Raw genomic sequence first — 20,498 nt, 5'->3', positions numbered from 1 at the left:
TCTGCTGCCGCTCTCACGCCGAACCTTCGCCGTGGGCCGCCCCCAACGCACCTCTCAGGCGGAACTCTCGGCCTGTGGTGTCGAAATGCCGCTCCTGTGAAGAGCCGCTAGAATGCCGGCCGTGGCACCGCGGTGCGCTCGGTTTGCGCAGCCCGCGGCTCTGCCTGCCTGTCTCCCTCTCCTGTCTCCCTCTCTCCCGCCAGGGCTGTCAGGACGGCAGCAGCCACCGCTCGAACAGCCGTGGGGGAGTGGATGGAGTCTTTCCCCATCCTCACGTGGCAGCATTCCATGGTAATTCAGTGGTGTGGGAGTTCACGCTGATGCCCATGGAGCAGCGCTGGCAGTCACCCCCGGCCTGCAGCGGGGCACTGTGTTGAGAGCCATGGCCAAAGCCATGCCAGGGAGCGTGCTGGCAACCCGGGAGTGTGGGCAACCGCCTGCCAGCACAGGGCAGCCTGGCTTTGGTTTCTGTTTGCCTCTCGTGACCGCTCAGTTGCTTCTGCTAAGACAGTGTCACAGTGATCACAGTTAGCAGACTGTCACTAGACTAGAAATAATGCATGAGTCTTCAGGTGTGCTCAGGTACTACTAACTCAAGATGAGCGTTCTGGGCTCAACATACTCTGTCATCAGTGTGTGAAAAGTGCTTATTATACGGCTCTATGCAGATATTGACTATATGTATTATGTTCTATTGATTTGAAATGCTGTATTAACATTTTATTAGTGTGTTAAATGTAGTTTTGTAGTTACAAAGGAACTTCTGTAGTTAAAATAGAAACTATGTACATGGGAAGAATGGAGTGAGGTATGTGCATCGAGATAGTAGCCACAGGACACCTAAATCTTCCAGAAAAAAAAAAAAAATTAATGGCTCCCTTATCAGAATAAACTAACTTCATCCTGCCTTGCTCAGCCCTGAAGATGCCACAGAATTAAGAAGACGTTGACACTGACCAGACAGAGTTCTTTGTTTTGACAAAGTTTAGGCATCATATATGAGATATATGAATATGCAACAGACTATTCCTTTTAAGGGTTAATTCTTTGTTCACAAGGCATGCTTTTCATGGCTTAGTGCCCGAGAGCATCCTGATGTCTGTAATTCTTTGTTTTATTGTGCTTTATGGACCTAACTCTGATTGTCTAAATTCTTATTGCTCTGATTTTTATTACTGTTTTCATACTATTAAACTTTAAAAAAAATTAAAACAAGTGATAGGCATTTTTCACAAGTGGAAGCACTCTTTATTATATACTGTGTTATTATCTAACAAATAACACTTGCACACTGATAAAGAGAACAAGCTGTACTTTTTAATTTTAAAAGAAGTGCCTGGCTGCATACCTATCTGAAGTAGAGCTAAAACCTTGCCTTGACAAGAAATCTTCATCTTAACACTTCTCTGTTGGCTGATTTAGGTTTCTTGCTCAAGGGTAGATCACACTTGGAGGCAGGTGTGCAACTCTTTGCACATACTGTCCAGGGATGTTAGACCCAGGAATGGTTCAGAGCACTGGTTCTGTGCTTAGATTCCCTGGATTACCCCAAGAGCAGCCAGCCTAAGTTTGTACAAACAATTTGCTATTACCATATAATGCTGTGTGTAGTTTGTTACTTTACAAAATACAATAGTGGAGTAATAAGCTCTTGTAAACAAAAAACTGACAAAAACACCAACATCCCAGACTAAACAACCTTAGCATCTGCAAAATGCAGCTCATCATGTTTTCTAACATTTCACTAAATTTATTATCATTTTTGCTACATTTATGATAGCCTGAAAAACAGATTGTTCAGTGCCCATTTTTCTCCCAAATCACTCTTCTTTCCTAGCATTAATTGAATGAATGGAAAAAACCACTTAGCTCATACCAATGGCCAGGATTAGTATTTATAGAGATTTGGTTTGGCTAAACAACAGTGATCAGGACCTGAGTACTAAAAAGAAAGATAACAAGGAATTGTCTCATCAGTCCAGTAGTACGCACTCAGTTTATATTGAGAAGCTACTCATGAGAGGGAAAAAGAAGAGGTGATGTGTGGATGGATCAAAACAGGATCAAAACATGACTGTTCAGAGCATTAATGAATAAATATGAGACTGTCTGCACCTTCCCATCTCCATGCTCTGAGCGCTGAATAGACCAGGATGCTGCATTACAGCAACGAGAAAAAAGTTGTAGAGAAAAGTTTTCTTTTGGACACTGAGTTTATATTAGGAGAAGATCTAGAGTGATCAATGTTCCTGGTACCCAATAATACCTGGTACTCAAAATACATGACAGGTTTTTAGGAACCACTGTGGATCTGTGATCTTTAAAAGAAGTTAATGTCACTACAAAGTAATGTAATTAAGAAGGTTCTTATGCCATGTAGTCTCAGAGAGGGCACCATGAAGAAGTGGAAAGAATAAATTAGTCAGATATGTAACAAAAGTATCCCAACAGCAATAGAATGTTGTAAGTATATGGAGTCTTATGAATATGTTGGAAGAAATAAGGAAAATGCACTAATTATATTTTCATACAACCCTGACCAAGGTGTTTCTCAGTTCCACCAAGGCCTGTCAAATACATAAGCTCTTTGGGTTTGGGGTTTTTTTAAGATAAATGTTATCCAGTTAATACACATAGTAATTATGTGTAATGTTGAGCCCATTTGTTGGTTTTGCTACAGAAGGCAAAATTAATGCCAGTGTTTTGCATTCTTGAACACAACACTGCAGCTCTGGCACCATGTGGTCATCTTTGTCAGAGGGATCTGCACTAGAGCTATGAGGGAAGTACAACAGCAGCTTGGATACCTTGGGCTGTTGCTGGAGGTGGCCACACCAGTGCCCCCATCGTTGCTTCTTTGACCTTGTCAGAAGCTGAGGTACTGAATTTGACACACACCCAGCTCCCAGCTTTGGTCTCCCAGTACATGGCAGTCCAGGTGCTAAGAGAATGGTGCCAGACTCTTTTAGGTGGTGCTTAGCGACAGGACGAGGAGTAGTCACCATAAACTAAAACATGAGAAGTTTCACCTCAACATGACAAAGAATTTTTTTCAGAGGTGCCCGGGGAGATCGTGGAATTTCCCTCTCTAGAAACATTCAAAACCCGCCAGGACGTGCTCCCGTGTCACCTGCACCAGCTGACCCTGCCACGGCAGATGATGCCCAGAGGTCGCTCCCGGCCCTGCATTCCTGGAGGAGTTTCTCCTCACCCCAGAGCCACCTCGGCTGCTCAGTGGAACGCACGCACCTGGAGCCCGGACAGCCGGGTGAGAACCAGCTAAACCCCCTCGTTCAGCTCCAGCCCTTCGGACGTGCTGGACACGTCCGTGCACCCGAGAAGGCTCCTTTGCCTTTTAGCAAATGGGGCTTCCAGAGCGAGGTGGCTTGTGCAGAGCCGCTGCGACCCATACACCTCATGCCGCACCCCCAAAACAACAGCTGATTTAGGTTTTAAAAATACCATTACTGGCGGGCGGAGGGAACAAAACCAACCAAACAAAAAAGCCGAGCCACACAAACCCCTGCGCTGTGCATTTTGTGGTAGTTTGGCCTCTCTGGCGGCCCGTAGGCGGCCCGGCGCTGCCGTGAGCGCGGCGGCCGCGCAGGCGCAGCGGGGCGGATGGCGGCGCGGCCGCGGGATGCTGCGCTGGCTCGTGGCCGTGCTCAGCCACTCGTGCCTCGGGCCCCGCGCCGGCTCCATGTTCTACGCCGTGCGCAAGGGCCGGCGGGCCGGCGTCTACCGCACCTGGTGAGCGGGGGCCGCGGTGGGGCGGGGAGCCCGCCCGGCCCGGCCTCACCGCTGCGCGCTCTGTTGCAGGGCGGAGTGCCAGGAGCAGGTGAACAAGTTCCCGTCCGCTAGCTTCAAGAAGTTCGCCACCGAGGAGGACGCCTGGAGCTTCGTGCGCGGCGGCCTGGCGGGGCCGCAGCAGCAGCCCGGGCCGGCAGGTAGGAGGGGGAGCGGGGCGGGCACGGCGGCGCTGCCAGCGCTGCTGCCGCCGCCGAAACCGGCACCAGCCCCGTTCGTGCCTCGTCACTGGCTCTGCGCCGTGGCCATGGCCTCCGGACACGGCGATGGATGTGCCGGTGCAGTGAAGGTGTTTCTGGGGGAGGGGGCGCGTGTCAGGTGACGGACTAACATTGATAATAGTTGCTAACAACTGTTGTCTTTAGAATCTTTAGAAGCAGTCGTTTCAAATAAAATTTGATTTTGCTCAACTTCCTAACTTTCTTTTTTTTTTTCTTTTTGAAGAGGTATTTGGTCCTCCAGCTGTAACACAGGAAAATGGTAGCCAGAGAGAGGAACCAGAATTAAATACCATGTGTTGCAGTGCATGTAAAAGGCCATATGAACAGTCTACCAATGAAGAGCAGATTGCAAAGCGTGTAAAACATGATGAAAAACAGTCAGTAGGCTCAATACCAACAGTCAGTGAAGATAAGTTTTCATATATGGGTGAGTTCTTTGTTTATTCTCTGTGACGAGCAACAAGTGTAACAATTAGAAAACTTTTAGGGGGGTTTGTATATGATAGCATTAGGCCCATTATTTCCTTTGGAAATGAAAGCATTAACTATGATTTATTTGTTCACATTGTCTTTCAGTGTAATTTTGATTTGTTTTAACTGATATGAATATACAGCTTAATCATATTGTTATAGGTGTGATTTTATGTGTTCCTGGGCTACAAATTAGATGTAGCTTTGAAGTTTTGAAAAAGACATGAACTAGAGTGAAAAGTGTGGGAGTTGGGGCAGAAATTCTTGAGCCTGACTGGTGGGTGTCAAGCTGTAGTGGGACTTGTGGTGTTCTGCTCTGCTGATTCACATGGCTTCTGTAGCTACCTTTTGGAAGGGCTCTCTGAGGAGGGAAGTTTCAGGGATTAACATACTGGCAAATATTTCATCTGTCGTAAATAGTGTTTTTGAAGAAGTGCTGATTTTGATAATTTTTTTGTAGGTGACTTTGCAGTTGTTTATACAGATGGTTGTTGCACTAGGAATGGACGTAGCAGGGCATGTGCTGGAATAGGTGTCTACTGGGGACCAGGCCACCCTTTGTAAGTAGGTCAATGGATTTTTTTTTTTATTAATTAATATATTCTGTTTGGTGATTTACAATACTAGCCTCCTTTTAAATATGAAACTGTTGTTGAGACTCATAACAACAGTGTTATGAGACTGAGTCAGGAGATATCGAGGGAAGCAGAGAAAGCACTCTCTCTGGGAAAAAATCAATTGGAAATAATTTTTTTTTTTTTTTTAATGTGTAGCCATTATACATAATTCTGAATACCTGAGATAACTAATCTACTGTTTGTTCTTCGGTCACAGAAATACCAGTGAAAGACTTCCTGGACGGCAGACTAATCAAAGAGCAGAAATCCATGTAAGTAGCAAATGTTCTGAAATGCTTCTCTGTATTAGACTGCAGCTGCATTTTCATGTCTTTTTCAACTCTGGTTTCCAGAAACCAGTATGGAGCTCTAAGAGAAGTATGCAAAATATTCAGAGTTATGACTTCAAACAAATAGTTATCTTCAAGTTTTATTGGTCTTTATTGGCTTTGAACTAGGTAATTCACGTTGAGGATTTCCAAATGTCACCAAGCACAGCTATTTGAACAGCCTTACATTAGGAAAGTCTTGCTCTCAACTCTGCATAGATTCTCTTGTGTTTTTAATGAGTGTGCTTCAGACCTTATAGTGAGGACTGCTGAGTATCAGTTGAGAGTCAGCTTCTTTAATAGCAGGATCAGAGTATCATAATCTTTAGATAAATATAAAAAACAGTTTAGACTAACTTCTGTTGAGAACAGCAGATTTAGTCTTCTCTTTTCATCTCCTCTTCGTTATGGTATTGCTGCACTCCACATTTGGAGATGAACTGAAATGGGCAAGTGGTCTGGTTAAAAACTACAAAGTTCATTTTAGAGGTGGTGTTGGTGTGCCAGTGGTAAGATTTGTCACAGGAGCTTTTCAGTTCTACATGCACACCCAACCACTTCTCCCTGTATTATTTCAGAGCACCAGAAACACCCCCTAACCTGTTAAGGCATCCAGACTGTTGGAACTGATACGAATTCTTCCTCCTCAAAGTTTTGCAGAAAATGCCTTGGTGTTGACAGAGGTTTTGATAGTTAGAAAACGTGTCAGAGAGCTACTCCTTCAGCACAGAGTTGAGCATCAGAATGTTACGAGGCTTTTTTTGCTATTGAAACTTAAGCGCCTGCCTCTTTGCCTGAATCATAAAGGTGTCATCTGCAATACACAATTTTGGGATCCTTTACACTAAAACGTGTTGATAACCCTTGGTGGTGAGTTTACAGTAATATATGTAGTTCTGTGTTAGCATCAGGTACTTTGTTAGTATTTTAATTCCATGTGGTCAAAATCCTTTCTGAACTGTGGTTGTTTTGAAATGTTGTTTTAGGCAGCCTGCAGAGCAATAGAGCAAGCCAAGAGTCAAAACATCAAGAAATTAATAATCTACACTGATAGCAAGTTTACTATTAATGGTAAGTTAATGATTTTAATTTTCCTGATCCTTAAAGACACTACATGCTTTTTCATTACATAAGACCCACAGAATATTCTGAGTCCTGGAGAGAGGAACGGAAGGAAGACAGTGCATAACTTAACATGTATGACTGCCTGGGGAAAAACTTCAGAGTATCAGACATTGCCTCCTAACTGCATGAAACAGAAGTATAATCAAAGTGTCTGTTATAGTAAACGCTGACAGAAGTAACACCAGGATTTGTGTCTTGAGGTGTGCAGCGTGATGCAAAATTTAGAAAAAATGTTGCTCCTGTGTAGGTTGTTAAAGCTGTACTCAGGAAATTACTTGGAAGTTGATGTGGTAACCTGTAGGGTTTTTGTTGTTTTGCATGTATTGGAGAGGCTGTCTTTAACACACACACCTGTGAAGTACATTAAAGTGAAATACATTAAAGTTCTCTTGCTTCCAAGCTTTTAGGCTACACTGAAAGACTAGCCAGAGATATGTGCTCAGAATATGCATTAAAAAACCTGGAAAACCTAATTTTATTCTCCATAAATACCATATGAAGCAGCCAATAAGATTTAATTTTGGAAAAAAAAGACATCCTATTTACTCAGGACCTTCAGATTTTGTTCTGGTGTTAATCTGGAACTGCTTAAGTTTTTTTTGTTTGGTTGGTTGGTTAGTTATTTTTGGGTTTTTTTCTCAATTTTACAAAGGCAGTATATGTTTGTTTCCGGATCACTTCGGAGATTTGATTTTATGGGTTGTTTTGAAATAGCATTAAACAAAATTTTAACATAAACAAAACCAGCTTATGGTTGAAAATGAAATGTTTCTCTTTTTGTCTTAATATCTGTGGTTTTGTTTGCAGTTTCATTTTGCATTTTGGGTCCCTGAGGTGCAAGTGCCATTCTTGTTTAACCGAAGGTATCTTGTAGATGTGTCTAGGGGTTATTATTTAAAAATGCCAAAAAAGGAGGCTTGTAGTTAAGTGCAAATTGATGTGATTTGGTTTTTAGGAAGTTTTGCATGCATGATTAGAGATTTCCTATTTGGTTCAGGTCATGAAAGCAGTAAGAATGTATTACATTGTCCATACGAGCAAAGATATTAAAAAAAATCCTTACTTAAGGAGTAATGTAGAAAACTCCCTGGTGAGCAGTAAGCTTTGCTTATGCATCATCAAGCAAATCCTTTGTTTCTGTTTATTGGTGTTTATGAGATACTTTGGGTACAATGCATATATAAGATGGTAGTCTTTATATTAAATATGTATTTGGAAAAAGAGATATTTAATTTAATGATGGGATAATTCAGGTAATAATGTAAAAATACAATCCTGAAAGACAGCATCAGAGAACCAAACGAGAGTTATCTTTTGCCTCCAGTATTTTTGCCTGAGACTTTGTACAGAGGTAATGTCTTGTTAAAAGGCTGTTGGCTCCGTCTTGATCCTTCCTGGATTCTTTAATAGCACTTTTATGGTGATACTCCCTTTGCACAGGTATTACGAGCTGGGTTGACAACTGGAAAACAAATGGCTGGAGAACAAGTTCAGGAGGAAGTGTAATAAATAAAGAAGATTTTGAAAGACTTGATAATCTTGCAAAAGACATAGAAATCCAGTGGGTAAGTTCCTTGTTTCTTATTCTTAATGACATTTTAAACATGTTTCTGGTAGAATCTTAGAAGTGTGATCATAACTAAGACTTCTGTAGACCACTGTATTGTACATTCTTAAGTAAAACTGCAAATACAGAGAAGCTCTTTGTTGTATGTAAAGCAAATTAGCAACATAACCTGGATTATTAGAACCAGAGCTGTCTGGATCTGGCTCTCTCTCATGTAGGGGCACTGCTCATGTCTTCACAGAACCCACATCTACAGCTCCCACGTGGTACCAAAACCTTGCCATGTAAATCTAATGTCACTTCACACCCACTTCATGCTTATCCCCTCTCAGATCTTGTCAAATAGCAAGCTTGATTTTCTTCCTCACCTTCCTACTCCACCCTTATTTCTGAAAAGGATTGGCTTTCACTTACTGATTGATGTTTGGACAATTAAGACATCTGAAAATTGAGAGGATCTTTTAATATCCTATGTATGTATCCTAAGTGAGTGCTGTAACTACCAAGGCTTTTAGTGGAATACAGGACTTTGGCTTTTAGGAAAAGATCAACTCAGTTTAACCACTGAATGCTGGAAGGTGGGAATTTTGAATTGGAGCTTTTGTCTGCATTTCTTAAAGGAGAGGTTAGCTGGTCCTTATGCTTTTCACTAATTACTGTAAAAATTATAGTCACAGTTTGGCAAGAGTTTCCCTAGAAGAAGAGAGACAATGAAAATCTTTGGGAAGAAGACCTAAGGGCTAAATATTAGGTGAGGACCTCTGAGGAGGTGCTCCTGTACTATCAATGACAGAGCATTGCTTTATCAAATTTCATGTATCTACTTCCTGGTTTCTTCTGTATCTAACACTCCTATATTTTGTCCTGACAGATGCATATTCCTGGTCATGCTGGCTTCCAAGGAAATGAAGAAGCTGATAGACTAGCAAGAGAAGGAGCTTCTAAACAAAAGTGCTGATGGCCTAGGAGTAGAGACTGTTGCACTGAGAGTAAAAGGCCTAATATGACAGCAACAACTTGAACTGCTGTAATTATTTTGGAGTTGAACTTTCAGCTGTACTTCTTTCTGGCCTGAAGCACTAAATATAAATCAACTTCTGGGAAGGAAAACCCCACAGTTTCTTCTATTGTATTTGTTTTACAATTGAGAATATTTAGTTGATGATACTGAGTATTTGTTTTTTCTCCATCTGTTGGAAGGGCTGTGGTCAGTGTTTTTAGCGTTCTTGTGTACTTATGAGCTCACCTTAATGACAAGCTTCTGAAGAAGTAATTTTAAATCAAAGTTTTCTGTATTTTCCTCTTAGTTAAATAAATATATTTTTTTTTTTCTTTTTTTTTTTTTTTCTTTTTTGTGCAGAGGTATCTATTGCAGCCCAAAATAGCTGGAGCAGACTTTGGGGTTAATTGATTTGGTAGGAGGTCACCTAACACAGATTTCTTTGGTCTGCTCTGGCATTCTGGTACTGGCAATAACTGCCCCACAGATGGGCTTGTAACACTGACCTGCAGTGCCAGCTGCAGCACCAGTATCTTTCTTTTATAATGTTATTTTTCATGAGCAAAGAAAAAGCCAGGTTACAAGAAAACAATGAATTTTCACTGTTCTCTCTACCTGATTAATTTCCAAGCTCTTAATCTGTCTTCCTGTTTCCACTAAGTAGTTTTTTTTGATGCATACTGGTTCTTGTTAGCATTGTTAGTTCCTCTTCAGTGTTGTCCCAAAAGTAGTAATTGACATTTAATCTGAAATGGGACTAGAAGATAAACTTCTCCATACCTTCCAGATCTCAAGTATTTGACTTCATTTTTTCCAGTCAACTCTGAGATTGATGGAATGGCTAAATGGAGAGTAATTACTAGTAATCAACTTGGGTTTATTTTCTATGCAAGTGTACAAGAAAAGCAAACAGGTTTGTTGTGCTATCTGTGTCAACTTCTCTATATGGTACATCTGTACCATTGAATAGTAGAATTTAAGCTAGGAGTCACTGACATGTTTTTGCATTTGTTAATTTCTATACAGATGCATTATAACATCTTTCCCAAGGCAAAGTGTGAGGTTTTACATATTTAGTCACATGGCTAAAGGAGGAAACTGGCTATCCAGTAGTTAATAGGTCAGTGAAGATTTTTTTTTCTCATCCAGAACTGCACATTGAAGCTCATCTAGGGCTTCAATCAGTGCCCTCTTTCACCCCTAGATACTGGTTCTTTGTATGTATGCACACAGCTATCTATTTACTTTAGAAGTTTGGCTGCAAAGAAAAGACCCATCACCCCGATCAGCTTTCTAGTAACTCGCCTATCGTACATATTATGTTAAACAAGTAAATCCTATGTACTGTATGGAAATCAGTATTTTTTTTTATTTAAGCAGGAGCTTTGGAAAACCTGTAAGATTGTGGTGGGCAAATCATAACAACTGTGTAATACTGAATTTAGGCCACTTGATTACCTGAATCCAATAGGTAGGTTATAATAGAAAATCTAATAGGACATACCAATTTAATATGAACATTTATTCTTATTCTGGAAATTCAGGACAGAAGAAAGCCAAGAGGATGGTTACAAAATTAAGGCTGATTAAAAGATGGAAAACAAATAGTACTTCTCAAAAGGACTTAAAAGGGGCTTGAGGGCCTGCAGAGGATGGTGGATGTCAAAGTAATCTTTTCAGAGAACTGCAACTTTAGGAGAATATTGACATTTAGCAGCCACGATATTCAGTGCTGGCTGTCCCAAAACACCTGCTTGTCCTCCATGTGCCTTAGCACAGCTTCTAGAGTATCTGTTTGATAATAAGTAGTGTTTAAATATAAATACTACAGATTAAATGGATCTGGTAGTGGGTGAGACACCTTGCTAAGTAAGAAACTCTTTTTACGAAGAAAAAATCTAAGGAGGGATTGTTTCAGTTGTCTGGCCATTCTTACATTGTGCTTAGCTGGCTGTGGGTTTATTTGTCCTATAGGATCAGGCAGAGAGCAGAACTGTGGAGGCACAGCCCAGGGTGTCTTGTTTGCTCCAGCTCGGGGAGAACGCTGAGGCTGTATCTTCGTGGATGGAGACAACACAAGTTATCTGTGCAAGCACGTCTTGCCACTTTATTTTTTACCTCATTTTTTTCTATATTGTGGGGTTGCAATGCCGGCCTTTAAGCCCGAGACGTACGGGTAAATTCCGTCGAAGCGTTACAGCGAGGGCTCGATGCAAACACCACGGCCTCTGCGGCTACGCTGGGGCGCTGCTGCGGGTGAGAAGCGCCGAACCGCGGCCTGTCTCGGGGACTTTCGGTTCCCAGCCTGGAGCTGTCCCCTCAGCCGAAAGCTCCGCACCGCTCCCTGCCGAGCGGCGCTCTGCCCGCGCCGGGGCGGGCCGCCGGCAGCCCGGCCCCGCGCACGCGGTGGCGGCGGCATGGTGGAGGCCTGGTACATGGACGAGTCCCGGGAGGACCAGCGGGCGCCGCACCGGCAGCGGCCCAACCGCGCCGTCAGCCTGGAGCAGCTGCGCCGCCTCGGCGTGGTGTACCGCAGGGTAGGGCAGTGTCGGTACCGCAGGGCCCGGCGGTGTGTCGGTACCGCAGGGCCCGGCGGTGTGTCGGTACCGCAGGGCCCGGCGGTGTGTCGGTACCGCAGGGCCCGGCGGTGTCGGTACCGCAGGGTAGGGCAGTGTCGGTACCGCAGGGTAGGGCAGTGTCGGTACCGCAGGGCCCGGCGGTGTCGGTACCGCAGGGTAGGGCAGTGTCGGTACCGCAGGGCCCGGCGGTGTGTCGGTACCGCAGGGTAGGGCAGTGTCGGTACCGCAGGGCCCGGCGGTGTGTCGGTACCGCAGGGCCCGGCGGTGTCGGTACCGCAGGGCCCGGCAGTGTCGGTACCGCAGGGCCCGGCGGTGTCGGTACCGCAGGGCCCGGCGGTGTGTCGGTACCGCAGGGTAGGGCAGTGTCGGTACCGCAGGGCCCGGCGGTGTCGGTACCGCAGGGCCCGGCGGTGTGTCGGTACCGCAGGGCCCGGCGGGGAGCCCCGGGCCGGGCCGGGCCGGGGCGGGGCCGCTGCGGGAGCGCCGTGTCCGTGCGGCAGCTCCCGTGCAGCGGCCGAGCCGCCCCGGCACTGCCGGCAGCGCGATTCCCACGAGTACCATGAGTTCCGCCTTTAGCAATGGCGTCCGAATGCTTTTTTGTTGTTTGTTTTGTGTGTTGTTTTTTTTTTTTTCCCTCTGCCTATTTTTTAGTTGGATGCTGATAACTATGAGACTGATCTATGCTTGAAAGAGATTAGGAGAGCAGAAAATTATTCTTGGATGGATATAGTGACCATACACAAAGACAAGCTTCCAAATTACGAGGAAAAGGTATGCGAAACTTGGCTCTCGGTGCGGGTTTCCACACAGCCCAGCGGGACACGGGGATGAGGCTTCCACGTCTAAAATACATCCTGTACCGAAGTCCTGAACATTAAAAAAGAACTTTTGATGTAATTTTAAAGATAGTAGAGGTCCTTTGCTTCTGTAGGTTGCCTTCAAAGGTTTTGAGGATCATTTCCATCACTGTAATTTCATAACTAAGACTCCTACCAGGAGAGTTCTGCCAATGCTGACCTGTTCTCAGAGAGCCTCTCTGAGATGAAGGCAAGTAGCTGCCAGCTGGGCCTGGGCTTTGAAAGCTTTGACAACCTAATGGCTGCTTGCACAATGCATCTTTTTTAAGTGAGTATTACCCCCATGGAATTGGAGGGATACATGCTTTGTACAAGGAGATTTTTTACCTTGGGGAGCTTATACCTTGTCAATTTCATAGCAGCTCAACACTGTTCAGATGAGCCTCCTAGAAGGAGCTTTCTCATCCCAACCTCCAGGTGCTGCTGGCTTGCTGCTCTGACTTGAAGACAGCAACCCAGTGACACTTTCATATTTTTATTAAATTTCCATTTACCAGTTTGTTTTAAGCCCATTGTGTTCTAGTGGTTTTGTTTTGGTGAGAAGGTAAATTAGGTAGTAACTCATTAAGAAGATGGCCTGGGTAGGCTCTGTCTGACAGAAAGATGGGCCATTCTTTACAAGACATAGGGACTTTTGCTCATCCTGCTGCGCTGGATCACTTCTGGCTCAAGGACATCTGCAGAAGTGTGGCTAAACATCATTCAGACCTGAGCAGGTGGTGATGGTACCTGGCATTGCACTGCCCATTGTGCACTAAACCTCTCAGGTTTCCGTTAATTGAACTTTTAAAATGTGTTTTGTATTCTGTGAATGTACAAAGAATTTGCCATTCCAGAAAAAAGAGAATGTTGCTGCCACTGTCTTGGACAAGAGAGCCTGGAGCTGGGTCTGACTGTGTGTGGGCAGGCATGACACACTGTTTACATCAGATTGCTGTAGATGGGCCGTGTTTGGCAGTAACTGCATTTTCACAGACAGTGGTAGTACCCTGTGCAGCTAATTCAGCTCTACATAAGTGTAAAAGAGGGGGGATAGTCTGAGGCTTTGTTTTGGTGCTGTGTGTTGAGGGGAAAAAACCCACAAAATGATTGAACTGAGCAAGCGCAAGGACCAAATCCTGTAGTGGGAAATTTTGCCCATCTCTCTTTCAAATGGCTGTAAGCATTACTGTTATTCAGAGAATGGTTACATACAGCTAGAGCTCCTTCTTGCCAGAGGAGTTCCTGCCCTGCAGAGGAAATGTAGAGGCCTGCTCAGATGTGTCTGGAGATGGGCTGGCTGGCTGGGTTGGCCATCTTACCCACGTTGGTCTGCTCTGCTGGTTAAAACACAGTTACCCCTTGAAAGCCTTTCTCAGCTTCTCTGTGTTTCTACCAGATTTCTTTGCAGCTTTCCCATATCCAGTAGTTTTCCAAAATATTTGCTATTCCTAGATAAAGACATTTTATGAAGAACATTTACACCTCGATGATGAAATTCGCTACATCTTGGAGGGATCTGGCTATTTTGATGTTCGAGACAAGGATGACAAATGGATTCGGATTTTCATGGAAAAAGGAGACATGATAACCCTCCCTGCTGGCATATATCATCGATTTACACTGGATGAGAACGTATGTTGTGTAGATTACCGTAAATTTTGATAACAAATCCATGTGAATATATATCACATTAGTAACTGCATGCCCTGAGACTTGCAGTTCATTAGTAAAACATGTTGCTTTTCCTTTTGGAATCTGGAGACTTCACACTTCCTGTAAGCTTTATTTTTTGGGTAGTTCATGCACTTCCCATTCTGTTTTCATGGCTGTGACTGTGATGCTTCTGGTGTTCCCCAAAAGCATTGTGTAAACATCTTGGGTACTTGGGTTGCTGCTGTTTAAGTAAGCAAATAGGGTTTAAATTGCTGCACTGCTGAGTATTGCGGATCCGGTGCAAAGGTCTGCATAAGACAGGATGGTTTTGGTTTCTTTGAAATGGTGCAAAGTACTGCTTCTTCCTGAACTGAAAGCATTGATCATAACACAGTGTATCACTGCATAGGTGCCAGAGTCTTCCACTGCAGGCACTGGGAGCAGGACCAGCAGTGTAGTGCTGTAATCTTCTGGAATGTGTGAAGCTTTCAGTCCATCATGAAATAGTTTCAAAAATTTCTGCTGAAGCACAAGTGAAGCCTTAAATTTGACATGAAGATCCCTTGAAAAGGAGCTCTTAAATGATTTGTCACTTCTTGTTCTTTGGCAGAATTATGTGAAGGCAATGAGGCTGTTTGTTGGAGAACCCGTCTGGACGGCGTACAACAGGCCGGCTGATGATTTTCCTGCTCGGAAACAGTACATGAAGTTTCTGGCTGAAGAAGCACATAATGGTGTCTGAGACCTGACAGGTGGAACATCCCGAAACCCCGTCAGGATAAATGTGCCTTGTTGCTTTTCACTGATTAAACTTGTACTTAGGTAGGAAATTGGAATGACAGAATCCTAGAAAAATTTAGATTAAAAGGTCATTTGTAGGTAATTTAGTCCAACCTTGTGAACTCCTATGCCAGTTTTAAAGCTAGACCAAGTTGCTCAAGACCCTGCAGTTTGGAAACCTCTGGTGGTGGAGGTTCCACAGCCTGTCTGGGCGCTAGCTCCGACACTTAGCTGCTCCCATGGCCAAGCATTTGTTCTTCATGACCAACTCCTTGGTTGCAGTTTGCAGTTGTCTATTGCCCTTTCACTGCATGTCTGAGGAGAGTCTGGCTCTGTCTCCTTCACAGTCCCTGCTCTAGTAGTTGGGTCTCCTGTGAGCCTTCTCCTCTCCAGGCTGCACAGACCAGTGCCCTTGGCTGGGCTCCCTTCTGTTCTGCCCTAGTTCTGGTGACTGAGGGATGTCACTTGTAACCACCTAGTTTGAACCACAGACTGTTTCGAGCCCAATGGACCTGAGGTTCTTTATCCATTCAGTAGTTTGTGTCCTCAGCCAGGCTACAAGGTTGCTGTGGGACACACTAAGTGAAAGCCTTGCTGGAGTCAAGGTAAATGGCACCTATGGTGTCCCCTCTGGTACAGAGCCATTGCCCCTGGCAGTCAGCATCAAGCAGAATGTGCTCTTGGTGAATTGGCGTTGACTGCTCTCCATCACCTGGCATTTCTTGTGCCTGGATTATTCTGTAACATTCCTGGGGACTGAAGTGGGGCTGAGCAGCCTACAGTTCCCTGGATCTTTTGTGCCTTTTTGAAGGTGGCAGTATTATTTGCCTTTTTCTGCTCAAAAAGGTTTTCCTGATCTCTGTGACCTTTCAAAGATGCCAGCAGCCTTGCAATGACAGTAGCAGGTTGCATTTACAATTGTTCAAGAATCCATTTTCTAATCTTTCTTTCCTTGGTATTTCTGGCAGGTAGAATTGTGAGAGGTGGGCTACATTAATATTCATTTTGCTCAGAATTCATGCTAATGAACTATGTAGGATTCTGGTTTTAATTAAAGAAAATAAACCCTCCTTCATTCTTGTCTAAAAATGTTCATGAGATAAATCTGCACAATCGGCATTTTAGTATGCAGCTTTCCAAGTTCTACCCTGGTACATAAAGCTGTGGTTTTCTCAGTAAAATGTAGCAAATTTGTTCTTGTGAGTTATTAATAAAATTACTTTGATCTAGGTATGTTGATTTTTTATTGCTTTGGGTTTTTTTTTATTCTTTGTGCTGACATTTAGAACCCATTGAACAACGGTGTTACTGTAATTATTAATCAGCTTTTATTCCTTGTGCTGGCATTGATTTGTTCTGTAACATGGGACAAATGACTCGCTGTGCCTCAGTTTCTTGAGCTGTGAGAGGGAGAAGAGTTGGCTTAGGCACAGTAGGCTGGTTTTCAGTAGATAGCTTGTGCTTGCACGGGACATGGAGCTCCCCAGCAATGGGCACTGGAGCGTTTTACTCTTCTCAGTGATGAATTATGTCAGCTGGGTAGATGTACTGCTTGCTGCAGCTCTCAGTGGATGATGAGCTGACTGTAGCCTGTGTGCTGATTCCAGCCAGATATAATACATGCTCCTACCTTGCAGTGTCCTAAATAAACAACTAGAAGGAGGTTGAAATGGTCCTACCTGGGTCTTCCTGATGTAGCAGATGATGGATAATTGAACATTCCCACTGTTCTTTCCTATGAGTATATACACAGCCCTTCTTTAGTGGTAATAGTGTTTTTTTCACTTTGTAGCAGCATTACTGTTAACCATTTCTAGGTGTTCTATTTCTTTAAATGTTTCTGAGGGTGAAGTTGCGTGGGACTGTCTGAAAAATCGGTGTTAGGAGCAAATAGGAAGTTTAGCTATAGTCATACACACATTGGGGAGGCTAAGCAGTGACATGTGCCTTACTGGCTCAGGGATTTGTGTGCCACTTGCCTGAAGGGAGCACTTGAATGTCCTCTTGTACAGCAGACTGGGGCTTCCTGCTCCCAGAACAATCTTTGGGGATTTTTCAAGGTACAACTACAGGAATAAATGACAGTTGTTGCCTGCAGCAGATTTTATTCCTTTGATTTATATGCCACAGAAAATTGAGTTTCTGAATGTAAAATAAAATGACTGCTTTCTCCTGGTGCTGGTATCAGTCCCTGGTATCCCATCGAATTCATCCGCCTTCTAAGCTTTTGTTTCCTTTTTTTTTATCAGAAGCCAAGGTGAGACTGCTCATTTCTCATATGGGCCTTTCTGTTTTGATCTATCTCAGCAAAAGGAGAGGTGGGGCAGCAGCACAGGCCCTCAGGAACCCCCAGTTCCAGAGCAGCCAGCCCCAGCAGGCTGGGGGAGCGACCAGGAGGAGAGAGCAGGTAACACGTTCTCCTCGGGAGAGATTTACAGTTGGGAGCAGTGATGAGGGATGGACACTAAAGCGCCTGCCCGCCGCAATTGCTTTCAGCAGCTCCCTGATGTAGGATGTGACCCGGGGAGCAGGACTGAACCACCTTGTTTTGTTGCCTCTCTGGAGGAATATATACTCCCAGTACAGCTCCCATCTCCTGGCTGTCAAAATAACACACGATCACCCCACTGGAGATCGTTCATCATTTTCATAGCACAATGCATTCTGCTGCTGAGAGGTGGCAGGGGCTGTGGGGGGTCTGACTGTCAACACTTCGGAGTCCATGCCCTTTAGTGCTATAGGTGTCTTTGAAAGGGTGAAAGCTTTGCACTCTGAAAGTGGTTTTTGTCAGCCAGGAAAAAAGCAATTTGAGGCCAGTATAAAGATTCCACTCCTGCAAAGAGGTTATGTAGGAAATTATAGTGGGAGGAAACAGCTGGGCAGAAAAAAAATGTTAATAGAAAACATTGTAGAAAGCAGAGAGATGGGAAGGAGAATATGCCATTCCTTCAGATGAAAAATGCAGTTCATTTTCATCAGGGTTTTGTGGTATTTTATTTCTTCCTTCTGCTCCCCCTGCCCCTCCAAGAAAAAAAAAAATGTACAAATGAAACTGATTTTTGGTCCAAAAACATGATTCTGTTTTAACACAGGTGGAAAATCCTGGTATATTGAGGTAGTATGAAGATTCATGGAAGTAGTTCCAGCAACATTATATTGGCAGCATTAACTCAAGCAAATATTTCAGCTTCTCCAGGATTAGAGTTAAAAAAAAATAGGATAAATGGTACCGAATTGAGATGTTTAAAGATGGCATTTTTTGGTACTGATGTGTGATTCTCTTCTTTAATCCAAACTTTCCCAAAGTGGCATATACCCCATTTTCTCATGAACACATTGAGAGATCTTTTCTGAAGGGGACTTCATGTAAACTGTGGATGGACAGTAGGATTTTTAATAATTTAGGTTAGCAAAGTGGTGGCTGTGCTCCCTTGTTGTATGTCCTGGGAAAGTTTCTTTGGCTGGATTTTTTAATGAAAAGACATTTCATGGTCAGTTGGTAGTTAAATAGTAACATCCACTTGGGAAGGGTCTAAAAATAGGTGAAGGGAACTGCTGTTGGTGGTGAGTGTCCTGCCCTGGGCTGCCTGAGAGCAGGGGATGTGCTGCTACCTGCAGCTGTGGGAGCTGGTAGCTGCCTGTCCTGGCTGCTGAACTTGACGAGTATAAATCTTCATGTACTCAGAGCATCGGGTCCTACTGGCAGAACAGGCACTCTCCTGCCAGGTTTCTGGTTCCAGGACTTAGCCTGAACTAGGAACTTTGTGAAGGGACAGACAGTTTCCTGACAAAGGCAGTCATTTAACATCAGCTGGCAAACACCAGCACACATAAAACTGAGATGCAACTTGAGCACTGCTTTGAAGAGTATTTCTTTGTAGCCAGATTGTAGATTTAGATATTTGGCCAAGCTGTAGACCTGACTATGCTTGAAAATGACATCATTTGTTTGGGAGTCTTTCCTGGGAAAATGATAGAAATTCTCAGATCCCTACCAAATAGGGGAGGAAGTTTGAGAATAGGTTGTCTTCTGACAGTTGTCTATTTCCTGAAGCCATATAAACATATCAGCTCATTGGGGGGATGAAATTGTGTTACAATTTAAATGTTCCTGGTTCAAAGATGCAGATCTCATCTTATTTACTGCACTCATTGTGATATTACAGCTTGATTCCCAAAACATTTTGTGTGGTTACAAAAATGTAATACTCTGCTATACGTGCAATTTGAAAAACCTATTTTTGTGCAACTGAGTTGCTAGGTCTCATTATTTATTTACTGTGTAAGTATCCAGATAAGGCAAAGAAGCAAAATTTCACAAACCAAAATGCTTGGGGAAAGATTCAACAGTTAAAGGACTGTGAGTCTCTTGCAATTCAGGCCTCCCCTGCTGTAGTTCTCTCTGGGATACCTGCATTAATTTTGTTTCACTCTCTATGCTGCTTCTCAGAGTACCAATTAAAAACTGTTGTGCCTGTCAATATCAGCTGGTAGAAAATTGGGCTGGGTATGCTCTGGGATTGCCTTTGGTCACAGACACAGCCCAGAGCAGCCAAGCTGAGCTCTGGGCTCTGGTTTCCACTGTGATCACAGGCATTTGAGCTGGGAGAATTTGATTTGGGTCCACCCTCAGGCTTATTTTTTTCCCAAATGATTCAGGCAACTTAAAGCTGACCTGCTGTTCATGGGAAGGAGGTGAGCTGTGCTTGGTGATGCCATAACAAAACAAAGTGGTGGCTGGGTTATGCACAGGCTTCTGCCTCAGCCTTGGGTGGGGGCTTAGTCCTGCTGCCTGCCACTGGAGTGTGTCACAGAATTTGAGTACTTGCTCACACATTGCATTGAAAATAATGGTTGTTTTTTGTTGGGGGGGGGGGGAATTGTTGTCGGTTTTTTTCTTCTAATAAACAGCTCCACCTCTGCATCTCTACTTCAATTTTTTAATTTAGTACTGACAGTTTTGACAGTTTTTCAAAGCCAAAGTGGAACCTTCTCCTCTCTTCCATCCTTGCCTCAAAAAGGAAACATCCATTTTTTTCCCCCTCTTTGTGGGAAAATTATAAGCCATTATTGCTGCCTTTTGGGTGGATTCATTTCAATGACTCTCATACATAATAAACATCTGCAGATGACTGCCCAAATCTAGGACAGAAAATCTGCATGTCAATCCAGAACAGCTTGGAAAGGCAGCACCTAGGTCTTCCTCCCCATGCACACTTTTCCTAAGTCCAGGGTTGTGACCATCTCACATCTCTTGAAGATGAGAATCTTTAAATTTGTAATCCCCAGACTGGCTGGGAGAACTCAGTGGGAAAGCAACTTTCTGCTACCATTTCCTGAAGGTTTGTGGTGGGGCTTGTTTGCATTCAGCACTACAAAACTGCTGTTCAAATGCCAGAAACTGTGTGGATTCCTGCATTGTAAGGTACCTCACTGGTAAGATAATTCCTTCCTCAATGTTTAATCAAGTGGGTAGAAAGCAGGATGGAAGAAGTGGAGGCATCTTCCTT

The 20,498-nt window shown here is 43.8% G+C and overlaps 2 protein-coding genes across 2 annotated transcripts; both read left to right on the top strand.

Annotated features, from left to right (window-relative positions):
* Positions 1-3,601: 3,601 nt before the first annotated feature.
* Positions 3,602-9,308, top strand: RNASEH1 (ribonuclease H1). Its single transcript, XM_021551113.3, has 8 exons — positions 3,602-3,750; positions 3,820-3,947; positions 4,252-4,455; positions 4,960-5,059; positions 5,334-5,388; positions 6,432-6,516; positions 8,011-8,135; positions 9,009-9,308. The coding sequence occupies exons 1-8, from the start codon at positions 3,641-3,643 to the stop codon at positions 9,093-9,095; spliced, it is 894 nt and encodes a 297-aa protein (XP_021406788.1). The 5' UTR covers positions 3,602-3,640; the 3' UTR covers positions 9,096-9,308.
* Positions 9,309-11,498: 2,190 nt separating this feature from the next.
* On the top strand, positions 11,499-16,217 carry ADI1 (acireductone dioxygenase 1). Its single transcript, XM_077782414.1, has 4 exons — positions 11,499-11,674; positions 12,368-12,487; positions 14,008-14,187; positions 14,819-16,217. Exons 1-4 carry the CDS (start codon positions 11,555-11,557, stop codon positions 14,948-14,950), a joined length of 552 nt encoding a protein of 183 aa, XP_077638540.1. The 5' UTR covers positions 11,499-11,554; the 3' UTR covers positions 14,951-16,217.
* Positions 16,218-20,498: the final 4,281 nt, after the last annotated feature.

The sequence above is a fragment of the Lonchura striata genome, chromosome 3, assembly GCF_046129695.1.
Source record: "Lonchura striata isolate bLonStr1 chromosome 3, bLonStr1.mat, whole genome shotgun sequence".
NCBI lineage: Eukaryota > Metazoa > Chordata > Aves > Passeriformes > Estrildidae > Lonchura > Lonchura striata.
Note: the sequence above shows the minus strand (reverse complement) of the source record. Positions and strands in the feature narration are given on the sequence as shown.

Coding starts and splice junctions, on each gene's coding strand:
- RNASEH1 (XM_021551113.3), top strand. CDS start 3,641: ATGCTGCGCTGGCTCGTGGCCGTGCTCAGCCACTCGTGCCTCGGGCCC. Junction 3,948..4,251: donor GCAGCAGCCCGGGCCGGCAG/GTAGGAGGGGGA, acceptor TTCTTTTTGAAG/AGGTATTTGGTCCTCCAGCT. Junction 6,517..8,010: donor TAGCAAGTTTACTATTAATG/GTAAGTTAATGA, acceptor CCCTTTGCACAG/GTATTACGAGCTGGGTTGAC.
- ADI1 (XM_077782414.1), top strand. CDS start 11,555: ATGGTGGAGGCCTGGTACATGGACGAGTCCCGGGAGGACCAGCGGGCG. Junction 12,488..14,007: donor TTCCAAATTACGAGGAAAAG/GTATGCGAAACT, acceptor TGCTATTCCTAG/ATAAAGACATTTTATGAAGA. Junction 14,188..14,818: donor GATTTACACTGGATGAGAAC/GTATGTTGTGTA, acceptor GTTCTTTGGCAG/AATTATGTGAAGGCAATGAG.